Genomic DNA, 24,982 nt, shown 5'->3' with positions numbered 1-24,982 from the left:
CTCCTTGCCGATGTGACGGCGACCAAAAAGGACACTTTCCAAGACAAGTACTTGAGGTCCACAGTAGCCATCGGCTCAAAGGGTTTATGGCACAGCGCCGTCAGGACAACATTCAGGTCCCATGGCGGGTGCGGATTACGAACTGGAGGGTAAAGGCGTGTTAAACCAGCGAAATGCCTCTTTACCACTGGGTTAGCCAGAGAGTACGAACACTGATCTGTAGAAAGATAAGTAGAGACCGCTGAAAGGTAAGTCCTGCATGACAGAACATGAACCCCCGACTCTGCTAGGGAGGACACGAAGGACAACACCGTGTCAACCGTGGCCCCCCTTGGATCCAACTTCTTCTCTAGACACCAATGACAGAACCTGAGCCATTTCCTCTTGTACTGAGATCTGGTCGAGGGTTTTCTGGCTGCCTGGATAATACGCATGTTATCCGCAGACAAATTCAGATGCTCTAAAGACCTGAACTCAGGCACCAAGCCGCCAAGCTGAGCGATTGTGAGGAGGGGTGCAACAGCTGCTGCTCCCCCTGGTGGAGAAGATCGGGAGTTACCGGTAACCTGATCGGCGGATAAACCGACAGGTGTGGAGTTCTGAGAACCAAAACCTGGCCGGCCACCACAGGGCTATCAGTAAAGAGAACAGTTCACCAAGTTCTTCAACTTCCAAACTGCCCGGTGAACTAGAGGCAGAGGCGGGAAGGCGAGAGCTCTCATGTTGTGCCATGGAATCTCTAGAGCATCCCCCAGAGAGGAGGCTCCCAGCCCCCCTCTGGAGGCATACAGAGGAAGCTTCTTGTTCGCCGCCGTCGCGAAGAGGTCCACCTGCGGTGTGCCCCAGCGTGAGAAAATCCCCGAGAGGACCTCCGCCTTCAACTCCCACTCGTAGCTGACCACTGTCCGCCGGCTGAGGGCATCTGCTGTGACATTCAGCTGGCCCGGGATGTGCACTGCAAGCAGCCAGACGCCATGAAGCATGGCCCACTCCTATATCTGGATGGACAGATCAACCAAAGGTGCCCACCCCGCAAGCCACAAAAAAATTGTGCGGAAGGGGTATCCGAGCATTCAGGTCATAAACTGACCGATAAGGATGCGCACAAGGCCGGGAAACCAGCCCTACACCTGAGGCCGATGGCGCAGCTGTAGGGGTAGTGTTCAAAATGGCCACCGTGGTCGTGGCGGGAACGGGCACCATTATGTCATCACCTGAGGGGAACTGCGGCACGTGAGGAAGTGAGGCAGGGGTCCCCGTCGATGGATCAGGGGTCTTAACTTTAGCCTTAACATAAGGAACCTCGGCAGAGCCGGTACTATGAGGCCTGGAATGTTTCTGCGACATACTAACCGCCAAATTAGCCTTCTCAGGAAGGACCTCGGCGCTGCCGGTAAAAGAATTTCCCTTCTTTGCCCCCTCAACAGATCTGGTGTCGCCGCAAGAGCAGGAACGGTGAGAAACCACCTTCACCGATAAGGCCTTGCCAGACCCTCAGAAATGTTGGTAGCTTTAGCCTCTGTACGAGGGACCTCGGACCCGGTCCGGTAACAGCCTTACTCGCACGGGCCTCGAACATCCGTTCAGTAGCACCAAGCCCCACCAAGGCCTCGGGGCGCACCCCGGCATAAGAGCCAGTCGTCCAAATACGGATACCCTGAAGACGAAGATAGGCCGCAATCACCGACATCTTCGTGAAGACACGCAGCGCCGAGCTGAGGCCAAAAGGAGGCACCTGAAACTGGAAGTGCTCCTCTCCCAAATAGAAACAGAGGTACCTCCTGTGTGGAGCCCAAATCAGGATATGCATGTACGCATCCTGAAGGTCCACCACGCTGAGCCAATCGCCCGCCTGCAACGAGGAGCGAATCTGGCCGGGCGTGATCATCTTGAATTTCTCTTGGGGTAAGGAAAGATTGAACTGGGAAAGGTCTAGGATGGTGCGCAGGCCAGCCTGGTTGGGGCACCGTAAAACAGCCGGCAGTAGAAGCCCTCCCCTTGCTCCCCAAGGGAAACGGGTTCCACAGCTCTAAGGAGCAGAAGTTTCTGAACCTCGGCCTTGAGGGAGGGTGAGCCCGACAGCTGAAAAGGAGGGTTGAGGGGTGGGGTAGGGGGTAAAGCTAAGCGGAAGCCCGCCCGAGCGTCTTCTGTGATGGTCTGCCTCGCCTCCCAATGAGACGCAATGCGTCCTCCCACCGGGGTCTCGTGCGAGCATGGAAAAACCTCATTTGACAGGTTTATCGGCAGCGGTGCCACCTGAACCTGATGAGGCCGAGGAGCGGGAGAAATACTACGTACGCTGTTGTCTACGGTGGTTATTTCCCGCAGGAGTATCCACTCTGCGCGATTTGCGGTCGAGGAAGCCCTTGAAACCAGAGGAAGGTCACCCTTGCGACAACAGCCTTTGAGCCTTGAAGGGGCGGTTTAACCAGAACAGACAATGATTTAGCCGTCTAAGCGCTATCCTTGGTTTTGGTGAGCTCTACATCAGTAGACAAATGAAAAAGCTCCTTACCATCGAATGGAAGGTCCAATACTTTGTCTTGCACTTCCTTCAAAAACTTAGTGGCATGCAACCACGCTTGCCTCGAGGCATCAACCCCGAGCATCATGCCCCGAGCCGAGGTGTCTACGTGATGAGCCGCAGCCTCCAGGAGATCCTGGGACAAGACCCTGGCATCGGAAAGGCCACCTCTGAAGTCTTCCAACTTCTCGACCGGAATGTGCTCCTCAAACTCCGACAGAACTTTCCACATCCGCGTGTTAGCTCCCGCCAAAATCAATTCGGCATTGGCCTGCCTGAGCTGAAAGGCCGAATTGGCAAAGATCTTCCTCCCTAGGGAGTCCAGGAGCTTGTCCTCCCTTCCCAAGACCTGAGTAGCCGTCGCGGAAGAGGTCTGGACTGCAACGTGGCCGCAGCCACCACTGTGGAGGAGGGAGGTGGACAAGACGACAAGGCCACTTCCTCCGAAGAGTGTAGCCTGTACCTCGCGTCAATCTTTTTATTGACAAAAAGTCCTGAGTGTAGCTTCTCCCAGACTCTTCGGACCTCGGCCAAAACATCCTTCTGCAGGAAAAGGCTGGTACGCTCCAAAGGAGACGGGGTGAGAGCCCCAGAAAGCACGCCCTCCTGTGGAGCAGGTGGCTCGGGAACTGGAACATCTAAGAAATTCATCATGTCCAGTACCCGGTCATGAAAAGCTCTAACAGAGCGGGGAAGGTCCTCGTTGTCCGAGAAGGGTGGCACGCCGGGCCCTCCGCCGACGTATCCACATAAATCAAAGGGGCCGCCCCTGCAGGCAACGAAACATTGTGCGGAAGCGGCATCCGGGCGTTCCAATCACAAACGGGCCAGTAAGGATACGCACAAGTGACCTTAGGTTCACCCGAAGGACCGAACCCTACACCAGGGGCCGATGGCGTAGTTGTAGGGGTAGTACCTAAAATGGCCGCCGTGGTCGTGGCAGGAATGGCCGCCATTTTGTCTTCATCTGAGGGGAACTGCGGCACGTGAGGAGGTGAGGCAGGGGTCCCCGTCGATGGATCAGGGGTCTTAATTTTAGCCTTAACATAAGGCACCTCGGCAAAGCCGGTACTGTGAGGCCTGGAATGTTTCTGCGACATACCAACCGCCAACTGAGCCTTCGAAGGAAGGACCTCGGCACTGCCGGTAAAAATAGAACCTTGCTTCTTTGCCCCCTCAACAGATCTGGTATCACCACAAGAGCGGGAACGGTGAGAAACCGCTTTCACCGACAGGGCCCTGCCCGGCCCCTCAGAACTGTTGGTAGCCTTAGCCTCTGTACGAGGGACCTCAGGCCTAGGCCCGGTAATAGCCTTATCGGTACGGGCCTCGAACATCCGTTCGGTAAACACAAGCCCAGCCAAGGCCTCGGGGCGCACCCCGGTCTCGTTTTTGATGGAAGCCGAAAGAGAGGGCTCAGAGCAAGCTCCGGTACCCTGTGACTCAGCAGAACTGGGTCTACACACAGCACACACAGCCCCCACAGGAGGGGCCTCGGAAGTTAGTCCGGTGTACACAGGCCCCTTACGGAGACCCTCAGAGAAAACTCAGGTAGAATTATTAGGCCCGACAGGCACCTCAGGGCGAACCCGGAAAGGTATCCCCCGGCCGGGGTGCTCTGAAAAGTAAAGAACTTACCGGGTGTTTCTTCTTCTCGTCGATGAAAGCCTGAAAATGAGATGGGGGAGTGCGTCGGAACACCTCCTCCCACCGTTCCAACCGATGTTGAAGAGCCCGCACCGAAAGGGAGTCACAGTAAAAACAGGAGTCCCAACGGTGTTCCGGACCCAAACACTCTAAACAAAGAGGATGGGGATCCGCCCTCGCGAAGCGACGATGACACGAAGAACAGTCTGGAAAGTCTAATTTAAAAGACAGACTAGAAGACTAACGCTAGCGAGAGCCAGAGAGGAAAACAGGGAAGAAAGTCTTCTGAGGATGCAAGGGCGTCCGGCCCCGATCGAGCGGAGAAAAGGACTGAGGGGCGATGTGCGGGGCGGAGCCCAGGTGGGCGGGGTTACGGCCGCGTGCCGGGCCCCGCACAGGAAAGAGAGGAAGGACACATTTTTGAAAAAATGTGGATGCTTTTTACAAAGTGCTCCGGTCCCGTCCCACAGGACGGAGAGATGTCCCACAAGTGTGGAGGAAAGGGGACGTGACGTAGGAGTATTATACTCTTACCTCTGGAGCAGACTCACCTCAAGCGAACCGGTTGCACAGCACCACCTGGCCAACTCTTAACTCCTCCCTGGAATCCCTGTCGATGCAGTAGAACTTTGTAAAGGTGTGTGTGGACCTTCACGTAGTAGCACTGAAGATTTCCAGCAGGGGCACACCAGAAAGGAACGCAGTCGTCACAGCGATCGCTCTGGTGGAGTGGGATTATCAGACAGCCCGGCAGCGGTCAGTTCTCCAGCCGATGACCATGCATGATGCAGATGGAGAGCCACCTAGAAAAGGAAGCCTTGGGCAAGGCCTTTCCATGGTTTACAGAACCAAAGTTCAGAAACAATTGAGAAGTCTTCCGAAAACTCCTCGTGCGGGTCACGTAGAACTTCAAGGCACAACCAATGTCCAGCAAGTGCAAGGCCCTCTCTGCGGCGATTAAGTTTTCGGGAAGAAAACAGGCAACACCAAAGGCTCGTTGAGGTGGAATTCCAACAGAATCTTCGGCATGAAAGAGGGGTGTGTACGCAGTACCATCATTGATTCATGGAAAGAGATCTGGTTGCTTGCAGGATAGGGCCTGGATCTCCCAGACACATCTAGCAAAGGTGATGGCCACAAGGAAAGCCGTCTTGCACAAGAGAAACCTACTCAGTGGGGCCTGATGCATAGGCTCGTAAGGTGCCCTTGTGAACCTCGTCAAAACCACATTGAGTTCCCACGCCGGGTCAGGAGCCTTCACCGGCGGGAAGCATTGGAAAAGTCCTTTGAGACACTCCTTGACGAGTCTGTGTGACAACAGCGATGATCTCCCCGGGGGTCTGGCGTACTGTGAGATTGTTAGGAATCGTACCAGTTCCTGGTCTCTTTGGCAACAGTGGAGGAAACTACATTGGTACTCTCCACGAAGCTTGAGCAACGATTCAGTTCTTAACAGGATGGCGCTCAGAGTTCGCCCAGTATCGCAGGACATGTATACAAGAAGACCTGCATACAGGGCAGCCCTATGGTGAGCGCCTTGCATCGTTTAGTTTCCTTACGAAGCACTGACACTAGTTACTATTCTTACCCTTTGTTACCCTGGTCGTCTTCCCTTGCCTTTTCTCCCACGTGCTCTGTGCGCGGCGCAGCTTCCTACTTTGTCTCAGCTGATCTCAGTATCCGTTCTATTTTCTATCGTGTCCGTCATCAGCCTTTGTTTACATTGCACGCAGCCTTCCTCCGCTGTCTCCAAAAGTCTGTTCCTGTTCACTGTGCTCTATCCAGTTCAGCATGGACAAATTCACTTCTTGCACTGGAACACAGAGTTTACTACATTCCACGGCAACATCATGTGACTGCTACCCCTCCAGGAACTGCGGTTGCACTTCGATGACTCCTGTTAGACTGACGTCCGTGAGGATCTTTTCCAAAGCCGTTACTGGAAGACTCTGCCACAAAAAGCATCCGTTTTACCCAACTGTAACAGGACAACAACGTGTGCTCTAAGGGCTAAGGCCAAAAGGGAAAACCCAATGACGGAAAAACCCTTGTCCGATAGTGCTGCATTAATAGGTCAGTTTCTGAGTAACCTAATCCTCACAGAGATGGACGCCAGATGCACCTTGATGGACGTGTGATCCAGCCCAGCTTTTGCCAAGGACAGCAAGAATGGAAGAATCGGTGGCGCTCTTTTGTGACCGGCACCATGTAGCAAAACGCTTCCACTTTTGAGCCGGAGCACTTCAGAGTCGACAATGCCCTGGAAAAGACATCCCTGCAGTCCGCTTGTAACACATAACCTCCAAACTCTAAGCTGCAGGAGCCATGCCTTCAGGTTCAGCAATCCTGTTTCATGATGGATTGCGCCTCCCTCTCTGGGGAGCAAGTCAGGAAACACTGACAACTTGACTGGAGGTGACGCAGGTAGGCTGAGAAGGTTCAGATACCAAATCTGCTTCTGCCATCCCGGGGCAATGAGTATCATCTTGCATCGACTCTGTCTTAAGTGTGTTGATGACAGGTAGCAGGAGTGGGAACGGAGGGAAAGCGTACAGAAACAGACCTTCCCAAGGGAAGGAGAACGCGTCCAAGCCCCTTGGATGGTGGAATCCGCTGGAAAACTTCGGGCATTTGGAGTTCAGCGCTGTGGCGAAGAGATCGATTGGGGGTCTGCCCCCATTTGATGAACAGGTGGTCCACCCGATCCTGACAAAGTTTCCCCTCATGGCAAGAGGGCAGTTCCCTGCTGAGGGAGTCTGTGATGGTGTTCTTGACGCCTGCCCCATGGGATGGGACGAGGAACATCCTGACGAACATCCCTGCCCGATGGTAAAGTGCCACAAGTCCTGCGCTTGCTTGGAGAGCGCTGGGGAACGAGTGCCCCCTTGCTTCCCGATGAGGAACATGGTGGCAGTGCCCGTGAAGATCCTCACCACCTTGCCCTTCAAAGACGGTAGAAAAGACTTGAGGGCCCAGAACTCTGCCACTAGTTCCAGGATGCGGATGTGCAGATACTCCTCCTCTGGGAGCCACAGGCCTCTGGCTTGTAGACGTCTGGTGTGAGCCCACCAAACCTTGCAGCGAGGCGTCCATGGTGACCGTCTCCTGGTATGGCAGGATTTGAAAACCCTTCCCCTGGGCGATGTGTGAGGCACCCCCCACCATTGTATCGCCCGTCAGAACTCCTCTTGGAGAGGCATCTTGTCCGTGAAACTCCTGGATGCTTGTATCCATCATGCATCCAAGAATTCCTGTAGGCCGAGGTAGATGCAAGACGACATCATGCCCAGCAACTATTTGATGGCCCGCACCGTGGCCATCTTCGCCGACGACAGTCGCCAAACCTTTCCTTGAACGGCTGCTAGTCTCTCCTCCGAGGGGGACACCAGGCAAGTCACTGTTGAGTCTGGAGCCAAGGAACAGCGCATTCTGTGATGGCGTTAAGCAGGACGTTGGATAATTTACAGAGAATACCAGCTCCATCAGCAGTCAGACATCTCCTTTGTGTGCTCGTCGGCCAGCTCCTGAGAGCAGGCGCATACCAGCCAATCGTCCAGATACGGGTGCACGTGTATGTCCTGCAGACGCAGATGGGCCGCCACTGGTGCCAGGCACTTTGTAAACACTTTTGGGGCTGATTTCAAGCCGAATGGTAGTGTTGGCCTTGCAGCACAAATCGTAGGAACTTTCGATGTTTCCTGTGACTGGGGATGTGGAAATACACGTCATCCAGGTCCAGCGACGTCAAGAAATCTTCTCCTTCCAGTTGGCTGAGCACGTGCTGCAATGTAACCATCCTGAATTTTTGGGACTTTAGGTACTTGTTCAGACATTGCAGGTCCAGGATAGGCCTTCAACCCAGTCTTCTTTCTTAACAGAAAGTATATTGAATAGACCGTGGAGCCACAGAGCCGCTGAGGAACGAGCTCCAACGCCCCTTTCCGTAACATGGCTCGCATTTCTTCCAGAAGCTGAGCGATGTGCTGCTCCTGCCGGGGAACCGGTGGAATATGTGGGCACCTGCGTTGGAACTCCAAGGTATATCCAGCACCCATCTGCCAGTGGTGATCTTCTTGCACTCGCTGACTAACCTCGTCAGACGGCCTCCCACTGGGGTGCACAAGTGGGGGCCTGACGTCATGGCCGGTTAAGGCTTGCTTGGGCACCCTGCCCTGCGGGCGATACTGTCCTCTGCTACCGTAGGCCTGGGAGCAGCCCCTGTAGGCCTCCTGGGTGGAGGAACGGGAAGGTTGCCTGCATGATGTGAAGAAACCTTTGGACAATCTGCTCGATTTTCCTCTGGAGGAGCGAAAGATGAGCAATGCTGCTGAAGGGTGCCAAGGGAACGTGCCGTCTCCTTATCTGTCTTTATGGCTTGGAGGGACTTGTCGACCGCCTTCTCAAGAAGATTTTTTTTTTGCTGAAGGGCATGCCCAGCACCTTCACATGAACGTCCTGATGAAAGTTAATGGCCTTCAACCATCCCTGTCGACGAAGGCAGACTCCATTCCCCATCTGCCAGAAACCCGTGTGGCGAGGTCTACTTCCACCGTAACGGCATGGTCTGGCGCTACTTCCCCTGCCTGGAAGAGGGCGAGAGCTTCCATTTTCTTGTCCAGGGAGGAAATTCAGGATCAGGCCCAGCTTGCACCACAGCTCCCTGTTGTACCGGGCCAAGATAGCCAGGGCGTTGGCCGCCTTGATTGTGGATGCCGCCGTGTAAATTACTTTCTAACTCATGGCGTCCATCTTCTTACCCTCGCTGTCTGGGGGAACTGATGACGGTGAGGCCAAACAATTCCTCGTGGCAGCCGACACTACCAAGTCCAGTGACGGTTGAGACCTCAGGCACTTGGGGACAGCCATGATAGCCTTCCTCTTGGACCCCTTGAACCGGGACCTGGACCGGTGTCTTTACTCCTCCATGGTTACTTGCAGCCTTAGCTGATGCCTCTGCAGCTGTGTCGCCCCATGGCGTCAGGGATACCCTCTGCGCTACAGGAGCCACCCTCGTAGGATCGGCTCCCAACGCTGCTGTGGTTGTCACAGTAGATGTCGACAAGGTCTTTGGCTGGGCCTGTTGAGCCCGTTTGGGCTGCGCAGCCTTCTCTTCTTCCGCCCTAGGCCTGTCGGATTTCTCCCTTAACGTGGCCTATCCAACCTGGGACCAGCGGCAGCGGGGAACCCGGTGGACTCGGACTTGCGGCTCTTGGCCTTATCTTGGACCCCCACGGATGGGGCGACCTCAAAGGACTTAGAAGAGCGCTCTTCAGACCGGCTGATACTGGGTGAGGCATGCCCCTGCTCGGAGCACAGGACAGAGGCCTTGCTCGAACTGAGCTATGCCGCCAGCCTGTTATGCCTGTCCTTTTTTGGTCTTCTTCGAGAAGCCCAGGCATATCTCGCACCCATCCTCGTGATCCGGATGATATGGTATTTTATTTATATCGTGCTCATGCACAAGTGTTTCAGAGTGCGACGGGGCAAGGGAGGACAAAACATCTATCTTACTAGGCCCAGTGACATTGAGAACGTGCAAGTGCAGGGGAGAGGGAAGGGGGAAGTGCAAGAGGCAGGGGAGGAGGGGAAAGTGCTCAACACGTGATCAAAACAACAACAGGTAGTGCGGTCAGAAGGTGCCAAGTGCAAGGATACGATGCAGACAACGGGTGTCAAATAAGTGCAGGAGGGGGACTGTAGTGTTGCAGATACAGACCCATGTGCAAGGGTTGCCAGGAAGCAGTGCGGGTACGCAACTGGGTGGGCAGGAATCTGGGCCCGGAAGAGGGAAGCCAGGTGCCCAATGCCAAAGCAGACAGATCAGCAGGGGAGAATAAGAGCAAAGGCAAAAGCAAAGAGGAAGGTCTTGAGGTGCTTCTAGAACCGAAGATGATTCTCCTCACCGCCTTTGGGTGTGCTCCAGTGGAGTGGTGTCCCAGCGGAGACGTTGCTGTTTTTCAATCTCTTTGGTGTCTCCATTAAGAAATATTTTGGTTTCTTATTCTGCCCGTCTCTGTACTTTCTTCAGTTCTGGTACTGAGAATGGAGGATTCGTTCCTCTGCAGCTCCCTGGTCTCAGTGTCTGTTCACGGGACACCAGGACTGCAGCGCGGTCACGCAACCAGGTAAAAAAGTGTTTCTCCAGTCTTCGCTTCTGCAATATTGCACCTTTTGATGCTGGCGTCCCGGCTTCTCTTTTTTGTATCTTGTCCTCTCCACACCACTGCTAGCTCTGCAATGCAGCTTGTGCCCCACCGCCCTCCAAGGTGTTGTCACGACAGAGGATCGCCTCTGCGTAGGATTTCTTATTCACCATTCAAGGTTTGTTCCTTTATTCTTGCCGCTGTACTTTCAAGGGGCGTGTTGTTCCCACATTAGCTGTTGGGTGCATGGGGATTGCAGCATTACCTACAGCCAAAAGGTGTAGAAGTAGGTCTTGGATTCCACTCCAAGGATATACCATCAGTCTCTTTTGCTCCCATATAGGCAGACAGTATATTTTTTATAGGGAGTTCCTGATAGGAATGGGAGTCCTTGTCCCCACAAGATAAGTCACAGTCAGTGAGCTCTGCATCCACAAATCCCACGGGAGTGTTTTGCCAAAAGTGCTCACCTCCCTAGCCTCAAAGGGGGTGGCTTCCCCTGGAAAGGAAAGAATAATGCCCTAGATTAGTCACAACCCCTTTCTTCGAACCTCTGAGAGTTTCCCTTTGGCTCTATATCTTTCTTGGGCTTGTGAGACACCTGAAGGTGTCTCCCCGTCTAGTCCCTGGGGATCTGTCATCCAGGTGGCCAGGACACAGCCATCACTTTTGGATACAGTTCGCTGGGGTGCACCAGTGCGTGAGGATCACCTGGATGGGGGGGGTCTTTGGGGAGTGGGACACTGACGGGTAAGACGCGGCATCCCCCTTTGCACACCTTTTCCCCATCCTCTTCCGTAGGACATTCAAAAACACTGCCCCCCCACCCTTTTTCTCACATGAACACTTTTGCACAACACAAAAGACAACTGACTAATACCAGAGTCGTTTACCTGACGTGTCCCAATACCAGGGTCAAGCGAAGTCGGGCAATTGACCAAAATCTCACACACCTGATGGCCCTTTCCTTTCCCCCACAGGGATAAAAGCTGGAGCAAAAGAGCACAGTACGAGCAAGGCAGACCGCACAACGAGACAGCTATCCAGGTCAGGCAGTTCAAGAGGAGGAGAAAGGCAGCGAATATCGAGTAACAAGGAGATGCACGACCTTTCCCTTTTTGATGCAGATCCGCGAAACTTCCGCAGAAGGAATCATAAGACCGAAGACAATAGCCCAAGTGTGTTGCAGCAGACGCTGGCGGTACACGGACCGTGCCTATGCTGATAAGCAGGAGCGAGGGAAACTCCTGCTACCGTGATACCGGCCTTGACTCTAGATACAAGGTAAGCCAAGCGGTTCATCAAAGCCAGTGAATTGAAGGGAAAGCCAATAAGAACCGAACAGTGTTGAATGAAAGTTGCAAAGTGGCCATGTGAAGAAAGTTCAAAGAACTGTTAATTGGAAAATGGAAAGCCAGCTGCAGGGGGGAACTGGCACCACGTGGGTGCTAAATCGAAAGAGACTGGTCAATCCCATGTTGAGTAAAACTACAGATATCAGAAGGACGTAGGCGAGCCACCAAGATAGGTCAAAGTAGTCATACAGGAGGTCAAGCAAAATCCCCATACAGTCGAAAGCCTTTGACCTAAGAACTGTAGTGAAAGCTAAGGGAAGTGAATCCCGCATGTTGAAAAATAGCATATGAACTGTGTTTCGTGGAGATTAGCAAAAGTGAACCCAGCCGAGGGATGCTAATGGAAAGGGGCGAAGTCTAAAAGGCCCATGAGGAATTGTTGTAGATTTGTGCAAGCAAGGAGCATTGCATTTGAGGCCCCGCGGGAGTTCCAGGGGTTGGAAATCACCACCCAAAGCTCATTGAGGAAAGAACTATTTTGGATGAAGTTGTTGAACTATACTCGAGGGTGTGCTGTGCTTCAAAGTCCCACCTTGCCCCGTGCTAAAAACGTGGGCGAGACCTTGAGGCAATCACATCCTGACTTATTATTTGCGAACACTTTTCTTCTTTATTTTGAATACCCTTATCCCACACTCTTTTGTATTTAGCATAAGGAATTGCCAATAGGTTTTTCTTAGTATAGGCCCTTTTATTCTGACACCACACATCTGGAACTGCCTTTTTTTCATTTGCTGGTCGACGCTTGCTCCCATCTTAGATTTAGGTTAGGCATTTCTCCATTTCTCTGGGCTGGAGGCCATTAATGAATAAACCCATCCATGAATTCAGGTGACAATGCTACATCTGCTCTCAGTGTAGGTAGGCTTACAGGTTCTCTTTGATGACACCTTTAAATCTCATTCGATTTTGAATTTCCAGATGTCCTACAAAGATTTGAGGCAGTATCTCAAATTGCATTACAAAACTAAGTGATAATGAATTATGATTGCTCTCCAACCACTGTATATTAGCCATTTGTTATGGAGATTGTAGTCCAATACAAATTGTGCTTATCCGCTGCAGAATGTGGTTGGTCTCCAAGAGACGAATGGTGTGGTGTAGATTGCAAACCAGGTTTATCTTTACATAAATGTCCCTCTGCATATTTCTTTTGTCTTTTTTCCTATGGCTATGATGCCCTGGTTAAGGGAAGAAATTAGCAGAAACTGCTCCAGGTAAGGGAGGCATAGAAAGGAAGAACTAGCCCAAGATAACATTGGAAGTGAAAATCTGAGACTGACCATGGCACAGGGGAACCCTACAAAGAAGGTGAAGAATACTCCCCTGGTACTAACCCAGGAAGAAGAACTGCAAGCATAAAACATCTGGTCAGGGACACCATAAGGGCCCAACAATCCAAATAAACTATGTTGACCATAAAGCCTTGAATCATTTATGTCTGGTTACAGACTCTAGATAGATGCATACATTTTGTTTCCTATAGCATACTGCCCTTCCATCCACAAAAGTGAGCTTCAAGACATATGCAAAACATGTACACACACACACACACACTCACACGTGTGAAAACATCCTAGAGAAGAAGCAGCCAAGTGTTAGCTTGATAGGTAGTTCAAACCATTCTTGAAGAAAATTACACATTGGCAATAAAAGACTTTGGCTTCTCTCACTGCAAACAAGGAAATGTGTCTCCCACGTTCCAAAACACAGATGTGTTGGAGATTTGTCAGGCAGAAACTGCAAAAGTCACTATTGGACCTCATAAGCAAAAGGAGAAATGGTAGAAGAACTGAACGCTCACAAGTCCAGGCCAATATTCACATGAGCAAGGTCAGGAGGTAGATGGCAGGAAATGTGCAGAAAGGATAGAAAACAAAATAAATACCCAATACAGTGGTTAAAACATTGAAGAGGGCATGGTACAATTAAGTACAAATGGACGAAACAGAGTCAAATGCCACAGTGACTCCCTAATTGTGTCTTCTGTATGGGTGAAGGCAGGAGTGTGGGAGGCAGAGGGCATGAGAATGCCACAAACTGGAAAAGGTGAAAGCTTTTTATTTATTTATTTATTCAAGGGGGTGGGAGGTATTGTTTTCCTGAAACAGATGGTTTCCCTCAGCTCCTGAATCCTGGGGAGGGGGAAGCTTTCCAGGTAGCTGCCCCTTCAGAAAGAAGTGAAAGCAGCAGGCCTTCACAGAAACATGTGGGGATCCATGAATAAATGGGCAATGCATTAACCTATTGGAACTTTCAAAACAATTGGTGTTTTACCGAACTCACAGTTAGTGTTTTAGTCACGTGTACAAGGGATCATTTTCTTCTATTCCCAATGAAAACCTTTCAAAATACAATACCTTAACACGAGAACACAAGCAGCCACCAAGGAATAAGCGAGGAGCGTGCCAATAGACATTAGATCCACAAGGTCTTTCAGGTCAAAGAGGAATGCCATGATAGCTGCAAAAGACAAGATATGATTTAAAATCAAATGCAATAGATGTGCTATCACAAGAAAAGTATTGCAGTTGTGTCTGACAATTGTATATAATTTCATCAGGCACTTCATTTTACAACAGATTCCAAGTATTTAATGGTTAAAAGAAATGCTTTAAAAAAATAAGAGCCCATATGCCCCACCGCCGGGGCAGATATGGCGTTTAACGGCCCGCCAGCCCGAGCTTGTGTTGGCCCGAGCAAAGAGAGGGCCTCAGCTCGGACTGCGGGCTGTTAAACGTCATGTCCGCCCGTGCAAGTTATACGCACCCCAGGATTTCCCGGGTTGCAGATTTTCTTCTTTTTTTTGGAATCCGATGGGAGATATGCTCAGCGCGAGCACATCTCCCGCCAAAATGAGAAAAAAAAAAAGAAAAAATAAATGGCCGCCAAGAACATAGAAAAGGGAGTATGTCCCTTTTCGGATGACAGCGTCCACTGAAAAACATTTTCAAAAATGGCCTGCGTCATTCGAAAAGGGACTCAGGCCATTTATGTTGACTTCATTTTTTCACCGCTGCAGGTAGTGACTGCAGAATCGTGCCTGTGAATTAAAAGGTTACTCACCGTAGTGACCACCTTACTCCTAGTCCATAGTCCCCCTTTCCTCCATACTTGTGGGACATCTCTCCGTCCTGTGGGACGGGACCGGAGCACTATGTGAAAAGCATCCACATTTTTTTCAAAAATGTGTCCCTCCTCTCTTTCCTGCGCGGGGCCCGGCACGCGGCCGTAACCCCGCCTACCTTGGCTCCGCCCCACACATCGCCCATCAGTCCTTTTCTATCGCCGGGTCAAAGACCCATTAGCAATAACAGAGGAACCTTATTAGAGGGGACGGCGGGCGGGCGTATGGAGGAAAGGGGACTATGGACTAGGAGTAAGGTGGTCACTACGGTGAGTAACCTGGTAATACTCCTACGTCCCGTCCTCTTTCCTCCATACTTGTGGGAGAAACCCAAGCACTCCTTACAGGAACTACGGGTGGATGGAAATACCCCTTGCTGAAACAGGTTCTTCAGGACAGCCTGACCAAACTGAGCGTCAGCTCTAGAGCTCATGTCGAGACAGTAATGCTTACTGAAAGCAGATGTGGAGGCCCAAGTAGCTGCCCTAGCGATGGACTCCCAGGGAACATATGTCTGAAAAGCAACCACGGCTGCCTTGCCCCGCACCAGGTGTCCATGCATACCTTTAGGAGGTTTCAGCCTTTGGACGGTGAAAGACTGATGCAGGTGGCAATCCACCTTGAAATAGTTGCCTTAGACGCCGGCTTCTTGCCCTGAGGGTTACCGAAGGTCACAAAAGAGAAGAAGAACTCCTGAACTCGGAAGTCCTGTCCAGGTAGAACTTAAGAGCTCTTCGGACATCAAGACAGTGTAGAACTCTTTCAGCCTCTGAGGCAGGGTTCGGAAAAAAGACCGGAAGGGAGATCGACTGATTCAGATGGAATTCGGTCACTACCTTCGGCAGGAAAGCCGGGTTTGTCCAAAGGACTACCTTGTCCTTGTGAAAGACCAAGAAAGGATGCTCCACCGACAATGCCTGGAGCTCACTCCCTCTCCTCACTGACGTAACGGCGACCAGAAAGGACACTTTCCAAGACAAGTACTTGAAGTCTACCGTAGCCATTGGTTCAAAGGGTTTATGGCACAGCGCCGACAGGACTACATTGAGGTCCCATGGCGGGTGCGGATTACGAACCGGAGGGTAGAAAGGTGTCAAGCCAGCAAAATGCCTGTTCACCACTGGGTTAGTAAGAGAATAAGAACAAAGGACTGTAGAAAGGTAAGCAGAAACCGCTGAGAGAAGTCCTGCATGACAGAACATGAACCCCTGACTCTGCTAGGGAGGACACGAAGGACAGCACCGTGTCAATCGTGGCCACCCTCGTATCCAACTTCTTCTCCAAACACCAATGACAGAACCTGAGCCATTTACTCCTGTATTGAGATCTGGTCAAGGGTTTCCTGGCTGCCTGGATAATGCGCATGTTATCCGCAGACAAACTCAGATGCTCTAAAGACTTGAACTCAGGCACCATGCTGCCAAGCTGAGCGATTGTGGGGAGGGGTGCCACATCTGTTCCCCCTGGTGAAGAAGATTGGGAGTTACTGGTAACCTGATCGGCGGAGACACAGACAGGTGTTGAAGTTCTGAGAACCAAAACCTGGCCGGCCACCACGGGGCTATCAGTAGAAGGGAACAGTTCACAGAGTTCTTCAACTTCCAAATTGCAAGGTGAACTAGAGGCAGAGGCGGGAAGGCGTAAGCTCTCATGTTGTGCCATGGAATCTCGAGAGCATCCCCCAGAGAGGAGGCTCCCAGCCCCCCTCTGGAGGCATACTGAGGAAGTTTCTTGTTCACCGCCATGGCAAAGAGGTCCACCTCCGGTGTGCCCTAACGCGAGAAAATCCATGATAGGACCTCCGCCTTCAACTCCCACTCGTAGCGGACCACTGTCAGCCGGCTGAGGGCATCCGCTGTGACATTCAGCTGGCCCAGGATGTGCACTGCAAGCAGCCAGACACCATGAAGCACGGCCCACTCCCAAATCTGGATGACAGGTCCACGAGGAAGGGGGGGGGGGGAAGAGACTTTGTTCCCCCTTGTTTGTTTATGTAATACATTGATACCACAATGTCTGTTCTTATGCGGACCACCTTGTTGACAATGAGCGGTCTGAACGCCCTGAGCGCTAGGAAGATCGCCAGAAGCTCCAAATGATTTATGTGCAGGAGCTGGTTCTGAGGCAAGCAGAGGTCCGAGACCTGAAGAAGATCTAACGTCGCACCCCACCCGAGGAGGCAGGAGTCCGTCGTGATCGTCACTGTGGGGACCGGGTCCTGAAACCCTGCGCCCCCAGACAAATTGCTGAGAGATGACCACCAATTTAGGTCCACTCTCATGGAATCCAGAATCATTATCCGCCTGGAATCCGGATCCACTGCCTGAAGCCATGAATTCCGAAGAGCCATCTGGGTCAGTCTCATTTTGAGACGAGCAAGAGGAAGAGCCAGTACACACGAGGCCATGAGGCCCAGAAGCCTCTGGAACCACCGGGCCGACATGCTCTCCGACTGTGCAAACAAATGACACGTGGCTAACAGATCTGCCATTCTGTCCCCGGTCAGATACACTCTGCAGTCGATCGTGTTACAACGAAAACCCAGGAAGATCAGGTCCTGAGACCATCATGGAGGATTTCCACCAGTTCACCGACAGCCCAAGATGGAACAGGAGCTTAAGGAGAGACTGGACGTTGCCCGCTGCTGCCAACGGACAAGGGCTGCGTAAGAGCCAGTCGTCCAAATAAGGATACACATGGATACTCTGGAGACGAAGATAGGCCGCAATCCCCGACATCTTCGTGAAGACACGCGGCGTCGAGCTGAGGCCAAAGGGAAGCACCCGAAAATGGAAGTGCTCCTCTCCCAAAGAGAAGCAAAGGTATCTCCTGGGCGGATTCCAAATCAAGATATGCATGTACGCATCCTGAAGATCCACCACGCTGAGCCAATCGCCCATCTGCAAAGAGGAGCGAATCTGGCCAGGCGTGATCATCTTGAATTTCTCTTGGGGCAGAAAAAGATTGAACTGGGAAAGGTCTAAGATGGTGTGCAGGCCAGCCTGGTTGGGTTTGGGCACCGTAAACAGCCGGGAGTAGAAGCCCTCCCCTCGCTCCCCAAGGGGAACGGGTTCCACAGCTCTGAGGTCCAGAAGTTTCTGAACCTCGGCCTTGAGGGAGGGTGAGCCCGACAGCTGAAAAGGAGGGGTGGGGTAGGGGGTAAAGGCAAGCGGAAGCCCGCTTGAGCGACTGACGAGACCCATCTGTCTTCTGTGATGGTCTGCCACGCCTCCCAATGAGACGCAATGCGTCCTCCCACCGGGGTCTCGTGCGAGCGCGGAAAACCCTCATTTGGCAGGCTTATCGTGGCAGTGCCGCCTGAACCTGATGAGGAGGCTGAGGAGCGGGAGAGAAAACGCGTACGCTGTGGTCTACGGCGGTTATTCCCCGCAGGAGTATCCACTCTGCGAGATTTGCGGTCGAGGAAGCCCCTAAAACCAGAGGAAGGTCGACTTTGCGACAACAGTCTCTGGGATTTGAAAGGAGCTTTAACCAGAATAGAGAATGATTTAGCCGTCTGAGTGCTATCCTTGGTTTTGGTGAGCTCTACATCAGTAGAAGAATGAAAACGCTCCTTAGTCCAACACCTTGTCTCGCACTTCCTTAGAAAATTTAGTGGCATGCAGCCACGCCTGCCGTGAGGTATCAACCCCAAGCATCAGGCCCCGAGCCGAGGTGTCTACGTGATGAGCCGCAGCCTCCAGGAGATCCTGGGCCAAGATCCTGGCATCGGAAAGGCCTCCTCTGAAGTCTTCCAGCTTCTAGACCGGGATGTGCTCCTCAAACTCCGACAGACCTTTCTACATCCGCATGTTAGCTCCCGCCAATATCAATTCGGCGTTGGCCTGCCTGAGCTGCAAGGCCGAGTTGGTGAAGATTTTCCTCCCGAGGGAGTCGAGGAGCTTGTCCTCCTTTCTCAGAACCCGAGTAGCCGTCGTGGAAGAGGATGCTGCAGGCCTGGACTGCAAAGTGGCTGCAGCCACCACTGTGGAGGAGGGAGGCGGACAATACGACAGGGCCACCTCTTCCGAAGAATGCAGCCTGTACCTCGCATCAATCTTTTCATTGACAAAAAGTCCCGAGTGTGGCTTTTCTCAGACTCTTCGGACCTCGGCCAGAATGTCCTTCTGCAGGAACAGGCCGGTACGCTCCAAGGGAGACAGGGTGAACGCCCCAGAAAGCACGCCCTCCTTCAGAGCGGGTGCCTTGGGCACCGGAACATCCAAGAAACTCATCGTGTCCAGTACCCGGTCATGAAAGGCTCTGATAGAGCGGGGAAGGTCCTTGTTGTCCTGATCGCCTTGAGGGTCATCTGACAGGTCAGGATCCTGCTGAGCCGTGTCAGGCACTGCCTTGTCCAATGGGGACAATGGAGGCAAAGGTGGGAGAGCAGGGGAGGGGCACCACGGGCAAGGGAGGCGCCGGCTGAACCACCGGAGGAACAGGTGGAGCCGGAGGCGACGGTGGACATATCTCCTTGAAAAGCCCTTTGAAATATTCCCTCATGGGGTCGGTGCGCATAAGCGCTTGAAATTTACCGAAAAAGGCATCCTCAGGAGATTGTTTCGTGACCCGAGGAGGCCTCTCATGAGGTGGACAAATCCAGGGACGTAACGGGGGAAGGGTGCCACACCGGCCCCTTCACCGACGTATCCACATAAATCAAAGGAGCTGCCCCCGCGGGCAACGAAACATTGTGCGGAAGAGGCATCTGGGCGTTCCAATCATAAACCGGCCGGTAAGGATGCGCACAATTGACCTTCGGTTCACCCAAGAGACCGAGCCCTACACCAGAAGCCGATGGCGTAGTTGTAGGGGTAGCACCTAAAATGGCCGCCATGGTCGTGGCGGGAACGGGCGCCATTTTGTCCTCATCCGAGGGGAACTGTGGCACATGAGGAAGTGAGGCAGGGGTCCCCGTCGATGGATCAGGGGTCTTAATCTTAGCCTTAACATAAGGAACCTCGGCCGAGCCGGTACTATGAGGCCTGGAATGTTTTTGTGACATACCAACCGCCAACTGAGCCTGGAAGGACCTCGGCACTGCCGGTAAAAGAAGAACTTTGCTTCTTTGCCCCCTCAACAGATCTGGTGTCACCACAAGAGCAGGAACGGTGCGCTTTCACCGACAAAGCCTTGACCGGCCTCTCAGAACTGTTGGTAGCTTTATCCTCTGTACGAGGGACCTCGGACCCAGGCCCGGTAACAGCCTTTTCTGCGCGGGCCTCGAACATCCGTTCGGTAACTACAAGCCCAGCCAAGGCCTCGGGGCGCACCCTGGTTTTGTTTTTGAGGGAAGCCGACAGAGGCCTCAGAGCGAACTCCGGTACCCCACGACTCAGTAGAACTGGGTCTACAAACAGCCCCCACTGGAGGGACCTCGGAGCATACTCCGGTGCTCACAGGCCCCTTACGGAGACCCTCAGAGAAAACTCCGGTAGAATTATTAGGCCCAACGGGCACCTCAGGGCGTACCCTGGTAACAGAGCGATCAACGTCCCCTCCCGGACCGAGAGGAACCTGGGAAGGTATCCCCCGGTCGGGGTGCTCTGAAAAGTAAAGAACTTACCGGGCGTTTTTTCTTCTCGTCGATAAATGCCTGAAAATGCGAAGGAGGAGTTCTTCGGAACACCTCCTCCCACTTCTCCAACCGACGTTGAAGTGCCCAGACCAAAAGGGAGTCCCAGTAAAAACAGGAGTCGCAACGGTGTTCCGGACCCAAACACTCTAAACAAAGAGGATGGGGATCCGCCCTCGCGAAGCGATGGTGACACGACGAACAATCTGGAAAGTCTAATTTGAAAGACAGACAGACTAGTAAACGAACGCCAGTGAGAGCCAGAGAGGAAAAAAGGGAAGAAAATCTTCCGAGCATGTAAGTGCGTCCGGCCCGATCGAGCAGAGAAAAAGACTGATGGTCGATGCGCGGGGCAGAGCCAAGGTGGACGGGGTTACGGCCGCATGCCGGGTCCCGCGCAGGAAAGAGAGGAGGGACACATTTTAGAAAAAAATGTTGATGCGTTTCGCAAAGTGCTCCAGTCCCGTCCCACAGGATGGAGAGATGTCCCACAAGTATGGAGGAAAGGGGACGGGACGTAGGAGTAAGGTTTCTTATTGGTCAGACCACTTTTCCCGGGTGTGAATTAGCATGATAATTCATATGAAAAGAAAAGGGTTGACAAGGTCTATGCCACAATCAAAGAAATACAAGTGAGGCCAATGTGGCTTTCGTTGCCATTTACTTCAGTGTTTCAAAGAGCATCAAACAAGACACCTTACAACCCATTCAGAGACCTTTTGCTAGGCTTACACACACAGTGTTTAGTGGCCACATACAAGTGAGTTGGAACTGTCCTTCGTGAAATCTGAGCATTACATGGCATAGCTGAGAGGCAGCATCCCCAAGCAAAAAGGGACGGTACAAAGATTCTTCTGCTTATGGTAGCAATGTCACGAAGGGATTGCACACTTTTTGCGATGATTGTTATTTGCATTTACTTGGGTGATCGCGTTTGGAGCTTCTTAACCTGCACATCATTTACCACTCTGTCAAAACTCGCACCGATTCTTTGTAAACTAGATCACTGCTCTACCCCAACATCTCCTCCTCCTTTTTCACCTCTCAATAAAAATACTCCCCTTTGACACAAGCACCCTGCAACAAACCTACCCAGATTTATCCTCGCCTCAGCATATCATTACAACGATGTGCGCTTCTCTACGCAGAATCGCCATCTTTACAAGTTTCTGCACCTTGTTTTGAAATCCATCCATTAACTAGCTCCGCAAGACTCCAATCATAACATCCTCCCACATCTAGCGGCATCTTTCTCGGCTCTACGTTCTCTTACCATCAAACATCTATGTCCCCCTCATTCCCCCTGCACTGCCTTCCACTTCCCCTCATTTAATTTGTTGACCCCTTAAAATTGGAATGATGCTCCTACCATCAAGCAATCCAGCAGTCAGTGCACACACAGTGCAAGCATGTAAGAGCAAGCAGAAGGTCCACTTGCTACCCAGACAAGGTGCGTCCCTTCATCCCCTTTCTGACTTTCCACAGGACTCCCCTGCCCAGTCTAAAGAGGTAGTAAAAATGTAAATATTTAATCATGCAACTGCTGGTTTAACATCGCAATGTACTCCCCATTTACGCATTTCTTTGTTAACACGAGTTCTGTTTTCATGTATCCATAGCTGCCCCTCCAACAGCCAGCCTATCACTACCTTCATATTCAATTTAAGGCACAATGACATGGCATTGTTTCTACCTGCTCTAATGCAATGTACGGTGCATCTGGTTGAAGCACCAACCATACCACCCACATAAATACTGGATTTCCAAGCAGTAATGATCGTTCCGTGAAACATGTCAAACAAGACATTCTTGTTTGAACAGATCAGCTTTCAAGTGCTTTCGAAACAGCAAGTGCTTTTGCTCCGTCCTCAAGCAGTCAAGAAACAGGAGCCTATACCTATGCCCTTACCACATGATGTTTAGTTGCCAGATTGTCTGCGTGTAGCTCAACTGACGGTTGCTGGGAGCGTCGTGACTGCCATTCACAGAGTTGCCTTGAAATGCAGTAGTCAGGGGCGTGGAAGGTTTAGACATGAGTCACTCCTGAAGGTGGTTCTTAAAACTACAATTCACAATCCAATTCCATTTCTGCTAAAGGGTGTTGGGAAGTTTTACTGTGATGCGGCGGCGTTGTAAAAATCCAGTCAAAGAAAAAAAAAAGGGGGGGGGGAGCTAATGAACAGCAGTTGGCTGGGTGTTAAAAACAAGAACTACAAAAAAAGAAGTTAAAGGGGCATGACTGTCCTGTCTGTTAGTCTACCAGAAATAGTCAGTTGCCCAGGTGTCAATCTCTACAATAAGGAGACCAGAGAGGGAATAAGATCGGATTCTGTATTTCTGAAAGATGGTCTGCAATACACAGACTTCACTCCACTAGTAGTTTCTGTATGTAAACCCATCAGACACCACATGTGTAATAGGAGTGGCTATGGGGTGAATGTATAAGACTGAATGAAGCATGCCAAAGTCTACGAAGGGTGGCAAAGAGGAAAATAAAAAACGACATATAATCTGCAACAAACCACAAAATATTAAGACCTATATCAACAGAAGTGTGCTCACATGCTGCATCAACTTCCCTGTTGCCCATTCACATCTATTGAAAGCATTAGATAGTGGTGAACTGGGAGGAATCTAGGTTTGAGTTTACAATAAGAACAAAACTCATTCATCACTGACAATTATCAAATGTGCCCTCACCTGCAACAAGTCCCGAGGTTATCGTAGCTATGATGGGCGTTTTCGTGCGCTCGCTGACCGTCGCTAAATATTTGAAGAGTAGCCCGTCTTCTGCCATTGCAAAAATGACTCTAGGCATAGGAAACATTGATCCAAGAAGACTGGAAGTAGAAAACAAAGTCATGTATGCCATAGATTTTTGCAAATTGAGTATTTGTTCAGTCTTTGCTGAATTCGATGATATGACAAGGTTTTAGTCTAGTTCAGTTGCTTTTGTGTTCGGACAATTGAAGAAAAATATGGCAAAGGTTTGGCTATCCGTGGTAGCCACGTGAGTAAAGAAGAAGCTGATCCAATGCTTCTTCAGGTAGGTTTATTCCATGCTCCAGAGTACCAGGTAAGTGGTTAACAGGTAAGTCAACACTATCGTGACAACAAAACTCAAAGCATTCAGTCAATGACCACATGGCACTATATTTTATTCAGCCACAGACCATTTCATGCTTCCCGCACTTGCACTCAAATTGTCGAAGCTCCCATGATCACTTTGGAGGACCCTTTCGAAATGACAGACTTGAGGATCTCCATTAACCTTCGAAGATCGAGACCCGCTGGGTGAGCTTGGAGGGAATCGTACCAAAATGTCACCCTGGCAATTACGACGGCCGAAAAAAATGCTGACTTTTTTTTTGACTTCTCCTTACACCACATATAAATAAATATATGTGGGGGGTATAGAATATAATATAGGAGGGGCTGCGGGGGTCTCCCCCTGCATATATGTGGTGTAAAGGGGTTTAAAAAAAAAGCTGGCATTTTCGGCCTTAGCAGTAATCACATAGATCTGTTTGGAGTGTTGCAGAGGTAAACATCACCAAATTGCTTGAAGTGCCGATTCCCAGTATTCTAACAGCTATACAAAGTTAACAAGTGCTTACCTATGTATTCTAATATAGAAACTAGGTGTCTTAATATTATTTTACATTCTGCACCGCTATTGCATCCAAGAGCCTGCAGGGACAGTTGTTTTAAAGGCGATTTCAGACATGGCAATACCTACTTACCAACTATATGATAGCTTGTCCGACTATTTTACCAGGAGGATTTTCATCACGAGGTCAGCTATAGAGAGCCTCAGACCATAGTTTAAATTACTTCTTTTCTTAGGTCACACTATTTATTTCCAACTCCTGCCTGGTGAATAAACAGAGCATCTCAAATGCACCCTATTCAATGCTACTAGTTCATTGATCTGCTTAAATAGTTTCTAAAAATGTTGTACAGATTTCATGCAGTACAACCCCAAACACGTTATAATTTGACAGAATTAACCAAGATTATTGAACGGGCATAGTGCTGTCAAAGTTTTCAGTGGATCTCTATGTAAACAACTCAAAGCCCGATTATGGTATAAAGGGCCTCTTTGAGCTGCCAGTTCTTGTTTGTTAAGGAATGAGCTGTATTTGTATACTCGCTGTTAGCATTGGTAGGCCGTCTTTTTTTTTTTTTTTTTTTTACATTTTATAGTGGATTTGTGCAGTGCCAGTGTTGGCGAAATTGCTGGATGACCTATGGTTAACAGCAGATGCGAGCAGCCTCAGTCCACTTATTTTATTTGCTGAGGTTTTTGACACCAGATCCTACGTGAAGACCTTCAGGATCCGGCTGTGCTTTGTGGCCTGGCAGCAGCTGAAGATGCTGCTCTTTCAGGTCCTCTGCTGTGGCTATTACATGCACTTCTACACAGGGCTTGGCTCGGTCAGAGATATAATGTGATCTTGTTCAGAGTACTTTGGCAGACATACTTGGATCGTTTGGGCTCAGAAATTATATTTATGCCGATCACCACTGCCACAGCGCCTCCGGGTGGAGAATGACAACTACTTGAAATGCAGATGGGTGAAACCAGCGCCTGATTTTTGGGGAGGG

General features: G+C 51.0%; 1 protein-coding gene across 4 annotated transcripts in view; it reads right to left on the bottom strand.

Annotated features, from left to right (window-relative positions):
• SLC7A1 (solute carrier family 7 member 1) overlaps nt 1-24,982 on the bottom strand; it is a 552,639-nt gene that overhangs the window by 74,853 nt on the left and 452,804 nt on the right. For all 4 annotated transcript variants that reach the window (XM_069640689.1, XM_069640692.1, XM_069640690.1 and 1 more), the window contains 2 exons: nt 23,075-23,214; nt 14,030-14,132 (listed from right to left, as the gene is read on the bottom strand). In XM_069640689.1, the coding sequence (XP_069496790.1) occupies nt 14,030-14,132; nt 23,075-23,214 (243 nt within the window). The remainder of the gene's footprint in view (nt 1-14,029; nt 14,133-23,074; nt 23,215-24,982) is intronic.

This window comes from Ambystoma mexicanum, chromosome 7q, assembly GCF_040938575.1.
Source record: "Ambystoma mexicanum isolate Mex_15411 chromosome 7q, UKY_AmexF1_1, whole genome shotgun sequence".
In the NCBI taxonomy this organism is placed as follows: domain Eukaryota; kingdom Metazoa; phylum Chordata; class Amphibia; order Caudata; family Ambystomatidae; genus Ambystoma; species Ambystoma mexicanum.
The sequence above is the reverse complement of the archived record's forward strand: the minus strand, read 5'-3'. Positions and strand labels throughout refer to the sequence as shown.